Source organism: Atractosteus spatula, chromosome 28, assembly GCF_055471065.1.
Source record: "Atractosteus spatula isolate fAtrSpa1 chromosome 28, fAtrSpa1.hap1, whole genome shotgun sequence".
NCBI classification, from domain to species: Eukaryota; Metazoa; Chordata; class Actinopteri; order Semionotiformes; family Lepisosteidae; genus Atractosteus; species Atractosteus spatula.
In genome coordinates this window covers 8,420,826-8,433,843 of record NC_142733.1, presented here as the reverse complement: position 1 = coordinate 8,433,843, position 13,018 = coordinate 8,420,826, and the positions used below count along the sequence as shown (strand labels likewise).

General features: G+C 42.1%; 1 protein-coding gene across 3 annotated transcripts in view; it reads right to left on the bottom strand.

Moving 5' to 3' along the window:
- Window positions 1-3,457: 3,457 nt before the first annotated feature.
- Window positions 3,458-13,018, bottom strand: part of palm1a (paralemmin 1a) — a 51,729-nt gene continuing 42,168 nt past the window's right edge. For all 3 annotated transcript variants that reach the window (XM_088907544.1, XM_088907545.1, XM_088907546.1), the window contains one exon: window positions 3,458-12,027. In XM_088907544.1, coding sequence (XP_088763670.1) covers window positions 11,498-12,027 — 530 coding nt within the window. In that variant the 3' untranslated portion in view covers window positions 3,458-11,497. The remainder of the gene's footprint in view (window positions 12,028-13,018) is intronic.

Genomic DNA, 13,018 nt, shown 5'->3' with positions numbered 1-13,018 from the left:
ATTTGAGTAATCAGGGTTTCTCACTATATAACCAGTTACAATTCAGCAGATCACTCCCTTGAAGGTTAAGGTCTGAACAGTTTGCTTCACAGTCCACAAGTTCTCTTTAGTTTCCCCAAGACTGTCTTATCTATTTTAAGGACTGTTTTGAGGACAGAAACAGAATGAACAGAAAGGGGGGTCTTGAGTAATCCATTTCTGTCTTGGAAATCACTGAAAAACAACATGATCATCATAAACCAGGAAAGACATTTTGAAAACCAAGAAATGTCCGTGATGTTAACAAGGAAGATGATAAATTGTTTGCTTTTTTATCTTGATGACATTAGCTGAAGTTCCACCTCTAATACTGGCAGATTAAAAGGTATTTTACAATCATATTTTTGCAGTGCATTAAAAGTGGAAGGCAGGGAGGGCTCTTGGTCCTTGATAATGAAGTGTGTGATGGAGATGAATATTAGTGTGGTGTAGGGTTCTGTGCTCTGACTGCCCGTCAGTGGCCATGTGTGTGAACACTTGAGTGTGTGTAGGTGGTGGTGGGATGTGTGTGTGTAGGGGGGTGCTCAATACTGCCCGGTTTCCCAGGCAACAGGGGGTCAGGGAAAGCCCACAACAAGCAAGTCGAAATCTGAGGAACAGGAATGGGAAAGAGTGAGAATCGTTAAAAATCTGTTGTGGTTCCACGACCAGATGTACCAAAGGATTTCAGACAGAGTGTGTGTTACAACATTTCAATACCCTTCCAAGTCAGTGTAGGTAGCGGGATGAACAATAAGCACTTTCTGTAGTGGAGTCTGTGGAACTTTCAGGGAAAAAAAAGCACATTTCTGGGAAATAAATGAACAGAAACGGTAGAATTCTTGTGCCAGACATTTGCTTCAGTTATTTTTCTTTTAATAGCCACATTTCAAATGTGCTGTAGCAGACACCTTTATATAGGTATGAAAAAAGGAAAAATAAAAAAAAACTAGATAGCCTCACCACAAACGTGAAAACACGTTACTAATACATAAATATGCTTCTGAATAAATTGGAATATTTCCCCAGTCCTTTCCTTTCACTCACCTAGTCTCTCCTGCTGTTAATATACATCCTGTTAAGTGCATTTTTACTGATAGACAGACAGGACTAGTCACATCCACAAAAAGATAATAATAAAGACAATAATAAGAGAATTATTAGAGTGTGTTGTGTGGATTACAATGTACACATATGCCTCCGCGATACAAAGTCTACTGTGCTACACTGTTTCTGTGCTCTTGTTTTTTGCTATTACAGTGTGTGAAAAGATGATAATCACTTCATTTCACACCTATCAAGCAGACAATTTAATCAAACTTTTTTTTAAAATCATGTTCATTTTTTTGCATGCAATTTGGAGATGATCAAATGGGTCCAAAGTTTATATTAAGGTCACTTCATTCTCTAAGCAACTTTACAAGACCAGCTGACTTTATAATCAAGAGCAGAAATCAGTGCCTGAATTTATATTGTTCAAATGCCCCCACATTAGGTTTCTCACCTTTAAGATGGTGTCATAGTTCTGGAGATGACCAGATTTCAGTTTAGATTTCTCAATTATTTTTGTTATGCTCACCGTTATGTGTTTTTCGCATCACAACCCAAAGCTACAAACCCAGCTCCCTGTCTCAGGGGAGAATGAGGAACCGCAGGCAGACTCCTGTGAGTCACACGGCACCACTACCCAGCTCCATGCCAGAGACTTAGTGCCAATCGGAGGGCAGTCTCGTCCTCCAGTGACCTCATCATATATCTGCCAACCCCCAGGAAGCTGCAGGGGGCACCGTGTTGCTCAGAGGTGAGACAGTCCCAGCCAGCTCGTCCTACCATCCCCTAAGCGATGCTCAGATAATTTGGCACCACTATCTGGGGAGTCCCGGATCCAGCTGGGTAGGGAGATGGCACAGGCCTGAACCCGTAATCACAGAACTTGACATGCTCTCAGATGAGCTTCTTTACCTGTTGAGCCACACTGGAAACTCCCACGAAATTACTTTCCCACTGAAGGTACAGCTTTTGGCATAAATATTGGCAATCATTTGTATCCTAATATCACACCTCTTATTAAAAAAGATCGCTCAGGCAACATGACTGGAAAATATGTATAGTTTAACCAATGATATTCACTTATTGCATTTACTAGAGTAGAAACAGCATGCTGGTCCTTAGGGTTGAAGGTATGACCCCCATTGATTCATTTTAGTGTTTTAAATGTTATAGACAGTGACAGTTAAAATGGTCTCCAAATTTGCTTATCTAACACCACTGGTCTAAGGTGAACTGAGAGTGATAACATGGTTTACGATCGGACAGCAGGAAGTTATTCTTGTACTCACCGTTTCAAGTTGGGGGGCGTTCCACCAAGGGTCTGAGTTCAGTTTTCCATGGGTTTTTTTTGCCCAGGGTGACAGGGCACTGGTACGCAAACCTTGGAAAAAAAATGTATTCCAATAGTAACGATGGTGCTGGCCTGGCACTGTCGTTCGGATCTGAGATCCCCCTCAAACTCCACCTCTCACTGTCTGTACCTTCACTCTTGTCAGTGCCCACAGTTCAGGAGGTATTAGCGGGCTCAATGGGTGCCCAACAGACAATGTCAGAGTGGCGTGATCAAGTCCCCTGTTTATTTCCGGCCTCGCCACACGCGTGCTGAGCACAGAGGAATTTTGCTGGAATGCTGCTGATGGTCAGCAAGTTGCTCAGACAAAGCAAACAGCCCCAGCCGTCCTCTCTGTGGCATTGTGAGACTAGGCTTTGTGTTGCCTGTGGATGCTGGCCCTGAATGAGGTAGGCCTTTAAGGAATTATCTCGATGGTCCTCATTCCTCTGACGCTCCCTGTTGCACTGGTGTCATTCCCCTTCAGAGGAACCGAGGGCCAGCTTGGCATTTTAAGAACACAATGACGATAAGGATAAGATTTGAGGATGCAAAGCACGATTCTAAGACGATGAAATGCCTAAAGAAAAGCTTGGAGTCGCACAGAAAGCGCACCATTTTCCACTGTTGGAAGTGCTCCAGGAGGTTTGACACCCCAGTTTTAAGATAGGAAAAATAGATCTCAGTGGAAATGCAGTTGCCAGATTTTGTGTCAGAGTTTTATTAAGCAAAGACACTCCTGTCCCTTCATCGCTCGAAGGCATCACTTTCATCAAAAAGTGAAATCATGACCCCTTTCTCAGACTATGTCCAACATTCACAGTTCACAAAGACAAAGAGGAAGGTTGTGCTGGTGAAAAAAGCTGCAAAACACCTAATTGTGAAACATTCTTTACATAAGCGTAAGACATAGCGTTTTTCTGGTGAGATGGATTAAAAACCTTGAAAAAGAAACTGTCATCTTCAGAAAGCCAGAGATCATGGAGATTTCTTAGAGCTCCTAGATGTCCAGGAGTGGGTGGGGTGTCAGAAAAGACGACGGCTACACTGTCCAGGAAATTTGGTCTGAATTTCTTTATTTGAATATGTAAAAACAGAGACATAACATTGCTTACAGCACATCTCAATTTTTTTTTGTTTGGAACACTTTCCAGATCACTTTCCAGTTTCGTAAGCTTTCATTTTTTTTTAGCCTTCACAACAAACAAAGCGGTAGAAGTAGCAATCGTAACAGTAGTAGGATTACTGTAGTAGCAGTTGCGGTAATAATCAAAGTGTTCGACACTGGTGAGAAGTAAGAAAAGTGGAGTGACCCAGTGAAGAGAGAGAGAGAGAGAAAGCTTATTACTTTTTCAAGGAGGATATATCAAAAAACATGCACACTTCTACAAAATGTACAAGTCCAGTTTGACCAGACAACAAGGCATTGGGGCTATATCAGTTAGCATACTGCCTACTGGTTGTGGAATGTTTCTGCTGGACAGCTGCAGGAGTACCTTGGAGCAATCTTTTGAGGTAAAAAGAAAGAGTACTTTATTAATACAGTCTAGGTTGAGATCACCAAGAATTTGTATTTTTCTTGGCAGAGTTAGAAGATAATAGGGTATGTCCTCCTCAGACATCTGGAGAAACTGAAATATGGCCTTCTGTGATGATGAGAATCCCTGAATTAATTTGATAAATATTGACACCAGTACAGTCAGTACACAGTTGACAGGGCATGTGTAAGGCCAATACAATATATCGACATTATGGGCAATATAGGGCCTTAGGCTGAACAAGCAGCCTTTTACCTCTAAGTAGTACAGTATGTATCAGTCACATACAGACAACCTGCAGGATCTTATCTTGACAGATCAAACAACACATATAAAAATACATACAACCGATTTTAAGAACTGAAAGATGTTTTTATTTTTATTTAAATATCCTAACACCTATACAATGAGGAAATGTAGACCCCTGTGACACTCATACACTGGGCTACTTAACCTGTGACCCTCCAGTCTACTTCCTTGTCACCCCACAACAGCCGTGTCCTCAGTTTTTTAACAGTATATCCACAGGGAGATTGCATGATCAATACTGAAGAAACCTGACCTGATGTGGGTCATTCCTGACCTGTCTTGAGTGCCTTTTAAACTGTATTTGACTTAGAAATAACAAAAAGGTGGGGACAACTATCAGAAACAGCCATTGTGCCTTGTGTATATGCAACGGTCACTTCTAAATATGCCATTCGTGGTCATAACATAGGGTGACCAAAGATGTACTTATACTATTAAACCTACTGTAAAGTTGCATGGATTCAGAATGAGAGATACTCTTTGCATGTGTCGTCTTTGGCATTCTCTGGAAATGGCCTTTTTCATCACAAATTAAAACATCTCAAATCTTCACTGAACTGTGAAGAGACTTCTTTCATCTCTACAATATAACAAGTTGCAATAGAGGGCACTGGAGAGGCTGCATGTTGAGTAGCCCTATGATAGCATGCCTGTATATTGGGTATAGTGTATATTGACATCCTGTCAGGCCTTATTGCATTCACAAACAATACATATTCCAAAGCATGCCTTTAACTCCTTTTCAGCTTTTTTTCTGCCTTCTGACTTTTCAGAACTGTAGCTATTCCTAAGCTACAGTAGTTCCTCTCTAACAGCTCACATTTTGAAGCAGTGCTGGTTCAAATGGACAATGCTGGAGATTACCTGGGCAGAGCCTATGGCCAGCATGCCTGAAAAAGCAAGAGCTGCTTGCCAATCTGTTCTTTTGTGTAGGGTAAAATCTTTAACAGTGTTTAATTAAGGCACTGAAAAAAGAGCCTGGCTCCTTCGCTACCAACCATATGAGAACAAGAGATTCAGGAGACATCTCCTGTAAGTGGGGGTCTTTAGAAAGGGGCTGAAGCCGGAGCCATGAAGGACAGAGGACACATTACGGAGGTCACCATTCATAGAAACTCCAAGAATGACGCTGATGAGCGAGCCAGTCAGATGAGTAGATCATGCAATGGGTCCAAAACCAGCAGGAGGAAATCATAGACCCTGACATGGGAAATAACGTAGATTATGCAGGCTAGACAGAGTCAAAGGTGCGAAACTGTGAATAAACTGAACTTGAAGGCTTTCTGCAACCCTTGTGAAAGGCCTGCTGTCAAAGCAAAGAGGTCATGCGAATTGGAAATCACAGGAGGAATGAAAGCTGTGACAATGTTTTCTCCCTGCTGGAACATACAGCAGAGATCTTTCAGGACCCTTTGTAAGGAGCCATTTGCAGGGAAATTCAGTTTCTTTTCTCTGTCTTTCCACAGAGTCACCCGAAGTGCCTTCTGCTATAAAATCAAGAAAAAAGCAAGGGAGTGTGAGGGGCTTTGCATTAGAGTGCTATAATAAACCCGCAGAGAGGAGAGACCAACAGCCCCATCAGGGGCAAAATACTGTTTTTTTCTTCACAACACAGTACAACAGTAAAACAATACACATTAAACAATACAGAACCAGGTCCAGTAGTTTCCAACTTTCTAGTTTTTAGCCTCTGATTTATAACATACAAACCTATTTTGACTAAACCACAGGCTGGGTTATTTTTGGACAAAACCTTTTTTAGACAATGGAACCCCAAAGGAAGTGCTGGGTTTTGTATTCTGCAATGGGCCAGTGGATTTTGATTCAATCCCGCCCTCAGGTCAGTTGGAAATTTTGACTGTACTGTACGTTATTATGGAACGTTTCTGGTTAAGAACATAAGAAAGCTGGTGAAAGTTTACTCGAGATTTTTTTCCAAGTGTTGGCTCTGTTTTCATCTAGATTTTCCACATCTGGCATTATTAAACTTATAAAGCGCTAAAAGCCTGAAAAAAGTTTCCTCGAAGTACCTTAAAAGTTTTGGGATTGTGAGAAGTAATAAAAGCAGCGCCCTCACTAAACGACAAAGGCTCACTGTGTGAGTGTAATGGAGGAATGCTGGAGCTACACCAGTGATATCTCACCTCTGGTGACCTACAGCCTGGAAGAGATGCACTTCTCATCTGATTGGCAATTATGTTACATGTCAAATTGGCTCCTTAATTAAAGACAAACACATAAATTAGGAGCCAGCGTCTTTATCACATACTGCAGTCATTTTTTTTGGCTCCCTGAATGGTTAATTGCACCCGAGGGGTGAATAAAAGCTGGATGTACCAGTTGATTAGAAATGATCACATTATGTGTGCTTTAACAGGTCCTTCCCATTACGATGAAAGAGGTTCCAGTATTTCTATTACCATGAGTGCAATTTCACTAATGGCGTGAGAAGAGCTGCTTGAAGGACACAGAAGGTGCTGTGAAACAGTGGCTGTTTACAATCGTACATTGTAAATCTATACAAATGTATTGAAAACCGTGGGGGCGTGGGGCGCTCTTTTCTATCCCTAACATATTGTGTTGCTGGCATATCTTGGGCGATGAGGCAGGCATCGTTTGAAATTCTAGAAATCTAACAGATTTTCTTCGCTGGTTTTTCTTCCTTCACACATTATTCATCTGAGGAATTATAACCTAAAGTCTCTCCCCATGCAAATCCTGAGTTTTACTGCGGGTATCTTAAGCATCTGAGGAAAATACTGTATACGGATGACCAGCTCCACTCATTTTGTTCATAGAAGCTTCAGAAAACTCCTGACATCCACACCTTACTGGCCCTCCTACCACCAGATTTCATTGACGCTGTTGGACCTTGCCATTCAGTTAGCACCTGCGGATAACAGTACCCTGTTTCATGAGATTAAGATTTCTAAGGGGAGGTACAGTGGGGCTATATGGGGCTACTAAATTGTAGAGGACCAGCAGAGAAAACTAAAACCAGATCACTAGGGATTAGGGGAAAGCAAGTGTTTTTACATCCCCACGTTGTCAGGGTCTGCAATGTGTCATACTAAAATTCAATACTGCTTTTAATCCAAAAAAATAAATTCAAAATAACTGAATGCTCAGGCACCTGATACTAAAAGGGGAAAGAATTGCTATGGTGCTGCAGATGAAGACAGACTTTATGACTGCGCTTTATGACGAGTGGCGATTGCAAATGCAGATATTTGCTTAGCCAAAAGGAATTTAATTGTAAGCTCAAACAAGTCTGGAGACGATAAGGGCGGCTTCACCAATCCGCAAATTTATCACAATGATGAAGACCTCATTTTACAGTACAGTTTGACTTGCTTCTTTGAGACTGGGCCAGAACTACATCTTAGAAGAAATAGAGCTCCTAGCTCAGCTAAAAGCATGTCACATTTAGTTTGTATTCTGCCATTTTCAACCCAGGGTCACCTTTTCTTCTACTCTGCTACGTTCTTACAACAATCAAGATGTCTGGTTGTGTTTCACTGCGAAAGTAAAAGCTCTAAACAAGAGTAATTGCTGGGCTAGGCACGGTATTATTCTCAGCTCCATCAACACTTTCACCCAGCGCTCTTTGTTTCTATGTCATTAGGGCAAAAGCAGTCAAGTAATTACAAGGTCACCCTCAACTGCTAACACAGGGGTCACTAAAGGCTATGAGAGGCTGACCCACAGAAGTGTCTGAATTTCCCTGCTGTCAGTCTGAACAAAAATATTAATCAAAAGTAAGACCTGGCCATTTGATTTTTCTACCTTAGCATCTCATGGCAATCTAAAATACAAGGCAATCTGTGCTTTAGGGGAATACAGCCAGCTGCAAAGTGAAGTCTTTCATTACCCTGTTGGCTCATTGAGACGATCCCAATTTCTGTGGTGTTAGAAGAAAACAGAGTTCAAGACTCTCTCAAGAAGAGACACGAGACTGATCCCCCAGAAACACTGATACGGACTTGCAGAACTGGGTGGCCTGGGCATTTGGGGCGTTTGGGGGATCTATGGTTAAGTTCCTTGCTTAGGGGTACAACAGTAGTGTCCAGAGTTAGGAACTTGACTTATATCGGGTCAACACCAATCCCCAGCATTTGTCTTCTAACTGTCTAGAAGTCCCAGACACGTAGACAAGAGTTAGGGTGTTGGGGAGTTAGGTTTTTGTTTATACAGTGACGATTTGCGTAGTTTCCTGTTGAAAAAGTGAGGGAGCTTTATCTCCAAAGAACGTGACCTGAGACGTTCTTGCTTTTGAAGGAAGAGGAGCCCCAGATTGCTTAATTGAGCCCAGCGCTTGCCACATTGAAGATGTAGAACGTGAGTTTCTGCATTGGAATCTGTCTCATTAAGACCAGTGCCGCCCTGCTTTCTAAATTCTTTTCAACAAATACACCCTGTTAAATTGGCTTTAGATCAACTTCTGGTTTCAGAAAGGTGACAGAAATAATCCGGATTGTAACGTCACTGCTCCTTGCACACAAGGCCTGCAAGTTTTTAGAAGTGGGAAAAGCAGTCTAATCCACTCACTGCATGAGAATCTGTCACACGTCCTCAAAGAGACAGTCTCACTTACATGGCCAAAAGCTGATCCTTACTCCTTTCATCAACAAATAAACACTGTCCAGTTGGTCAGTCTGTAAGTAAAATACATGCTGCTATATTTGTAACATGCCATTTGTTTTTCTTACGAAGATGCAGTGCAGGTAAGAGATATGAGATGAGTGCTACGCACAAAGATTTTTCAGTCTCATAGAGGAATGTGAAGCTGCAGATTAGTTAAGTTCAGCAGTCAGAGGCTGCAATTCTGAAGAAGTTTTTAAACTAAACACTGTATTGTTATTGGTGTTCTCCATGGGGGAGAAAAGGTATCAGAAAGGTGCATAACACAATGGGAATTTCTTGTTACAAAATAGGTAGCCCTAGCTGTCATTATTTGCTGAAAGACCTTCTGAATGTATTGGCTCATTTTATGAACGGCAGGGATTTCTTTATTCTGGTTTCTTAAACTGAGCTAAAACATTTCTTGTTGCTTTGCTATTTAGTTGTCACAGGTGGAGGATTGTCTCCTGAATACATATCGACAACCACAATTGTTGAAAATTGTTTTTTTGTTTTTGTCTTGTCAGACAGATAACCTGTTTCCATCCTGATTATCAAAACAAGTTACATTTATTTCTGATGTAACGCACAGTTTCTTAAGTACATGCTCTGGATAGCTCAGACATGTTTCTTAAACACATACTGAAAAGGCCACAGAACATTTTTGTTTAAAAAAAAGTTTAAAATGTGCTCCTAATTTCCAGCAAATAAAAATCAACCATCCAAATCTAGCAAAATAACTGAAAGAAAAATGTAATAGCAGAAAGGAATAAATGATACAGTAACGCAGAGCACACAGCTTTATCTATCAGCAAAAATGGAAATACAAAAAAAAGAAAATTTGCATCTGGCCAATTATTCCATGTGAATGTGAAGATGTTACTTGCACTGTCCTGCTCTGCTTTAGTTCTTACATATTAAAAAGATGCTTCAGAGCTGTACAGGTTAAAAGACTTCATAATACCGCTAATCACAGACATCATTGTGGTTCAGGTTGATTTGCAATATGTTTGTAAAAATGGGGGAGGTGGTATAGTCCTTGATCTTTAAGCTTGCTCTGATCAGCACCAGATACTAATAGCTGTGATCCGATCTTGGCTGAACAGAGGAATAGACAGTGGTAACTTCAACCTTCACTGAACTAAATGTTCCCCAATACATGAGCACGATTCCTCACATGGAGGAGTGAGAACTGCACAAGTTACAAAACAACACTCCCCACAATTACAAGTAAAGTACAATACAAAATCAAATGGTAACACTTGAGTAACAAGATCATGGCATCATTTTTAAAAATCAATACTCTATCATATCAGTTCTCTGGGGAATTTGTATATAAGAAAATTCAATAAATCATGAATTTTTAAGTGTTTTTGTTTGGATGTGTAACCAGTACAGATTGTCTGTCTTACTCTTAGAATGTTTTTAACATAAGCTATTGTTCTTTTTAAGCAGGGATCAATGCTTCATTGATGCACATCCATCAAAATACAGTGTAGCGGCCTTGTTTAAAAAAATACATCAACCTATATCCATTTATCTTCCTAGGATCCCATTAATCTTCAAGGGATCAAGGCCAGTGGAATGAATCAAGTCAAGCAAGACTACTCCCTTCATAACATTTGTTTCATTAGCCTCCAGTATCTGAAAGAGGGGTATACAATTAATTCAACATTATTATATTACTAACAATAATAAGATGAAAAAATGGGCATTTTAATCTGTTCTAGACAGTAAAAGGTACAGCAGAGTGAAGTAATGGACTTTAAGCATTTTCTACTGCAATGTCTTGAGAGTTTTTTCCTACAGACAAACAATAGGACATTGTACCTGTCTAGCATTTCTATTTTAATTCCAATTTTGCTGGAGAGGATTTTTATAAAAATGTCCTTTTAAACTAAGGTTTGAGGCTGTTTTATTCTTCCAGTGCAATTCTCATGATTCTCAGCGTGTCCCTTGCCTCTGTCTCTGTAACCTGCTTCCTCTGATAATAACCCAGCCTCACGTTTTCTCCCACTTTCTGGGAGATAACCTAACTTCATAGCATAACTTTCGCTTTTGGAAACAACAGATAGGTTTCCAGTCACTCTCTTGTCCCAGATCGCATCGGGAATTGTCGTTTTTAAAAGGGGGGGTTGGAGTTGTGACCTCTCCACCTCGCCACGATTGTGTTAAAAACTGCTCAACGCGGCGCAGATGGGACACCTCACATGTTGTTATCTGTACAAGCAGTGACTAAAGGAGTGAACAGATTAAAAAAAACGAATAAATATATCTTTTAAAAATAAATGACTTTTCATTTAGATAAATATTTATCGGCGTCCTTCATTCAGGAAGAGCAAAAACTACAAAATTCAAACGCGTGTGGGAGAGCGTTGTACGCACGTCTGTTCAGGGTGATGGAGGGACAGACGAGCCAGTCTCCCCTTCTCGAAACTTCCATCCCGGATACTACTCAGTGCCGAGCCCATGACAGCAGATCACACGAACCCCCCCACCCAAAAAAAAAAGGTTAAAAAATCAGAACGTTTACATGGAAAAAAAACGTCGCTCAAAAGATACAGAACAGAATGATATTTTTTGTGGTTATTTTTTTACTTGAAAAGTCAGGTCGCCCTTCGAGAGGACAGGCTCACATGACGGAGCAGCACTTGCAGGGCTGCTTCTCCTTTGAGTTCACCTCTCCTGCGCCGGCCTCCCCCTCGCTCTTCTCCCCAGCTTCCTGGTTCTTTGGGGGCTCTGCGGTGCTGCCGTTAGGGGGCGCCTGGTCTTCCTTGACCGCCCCCGCGCCCCCTTTGCTCTCCCCGTCCTCGATGACCACCAGCTCGGCCTTGACCGTGCCCTCCAGCCCCAGCACTTTCTTGGTCTCAGCCTCGTCCTCCACACTCTGGTACCCCATGAACACCATGGTGACCGGGCCCTCCACGCCGGTGTCCCCTCCTGCGTTCTGGGGGCTGGCGGTGGGCTTGGTTTCAATGCCGGTGATCTCTTTCTTGGGGGTCTGCGCCTGCTCCTGGGCCTGGGCTGGCGTCGGCCTCTTCGGGGTCCCCTCGCTCACGGAGGCCTCGTCGGCCTTGTGGATCAGCTCGTCCACCTCCGAGGAGCTCAGGAGCCGAACCCCGTTCTCCTGGGCTCCATCTGCCCCGCGCACCTCGTGGACCACTGAGAAGGAGACGAGAGGACACGTGCAGTGTGGGCAGGGGGCCAAGACAGGAACCACTGCTGGGCTTTGAGATTCATTAGAAAATATTTAAAGACCCCAACCTTAACCAAGGCTAAAATTTAGGCTAAATCTACCTGACTATATAGCAGTGGTCCTTACATTCACAAAATCACCAGAAGCTCTACCAGCACTAAATGAAGTAGTTCAGGTAGGGAGCTGCGTCAGCATGCGTAGGCTGCAAAGGAACAAGTAATAGGTTTATTCCATGCTGAAAAGAGAAGAAAGAAAACACAACGTTTCGGCTGTGGAGCCTTCTTCAGGTGTGAAGAAGACTCCACCACCGAAACGTTGTGTTTTCTTTCTTCTCTTTTCAGCATGGAATAAACCTCTTACTTGTTCATAAATGAAGACCTCCTAGTTGGTGCATCTGGTGGAGTTACATACATTTAGAGAGCACACCACCCATCACTGCCTCCACCCCTTGAAAAACCACAATGGACACATGCTGGGGTGCTCGATCTTCACCATGCTCTGAAAGGTGACTCAAGACAAAAGCTCTGTGAAAGGCAAAGGACAGCCTTCTCAGTAACTAAAAGCTCCGATTATTCCGGTGGACATATCTCATCTTGGATATTGTACCTCAAGATTTAATCCAAGAGGACTCACCACTATCCATTACTATACCATAATGGCAGTAAGGAAGTGCAAATCACATTGAGCTACAGACATGCACGACAAGCAGAAAGAGACCAAAGCAACTCTTAAAGCACAGGAACAGCAGGGCAAAACACAACACTATGGCTCTGGCCTCCAGCATTGCTCTTGGAAATGTTTGTTAATGGGATTTCTTGCAAGATTACTCTTGGAAACACACATAGAAATGCAGTGAACAACATTTGTCAGGTCAGGCATCTTAAACATCTGTAAGCTGACTGAAGTCTTGGTGATTCTCTATGGCTGCCTTTAGACCAGACAGCAGAATTACCACAG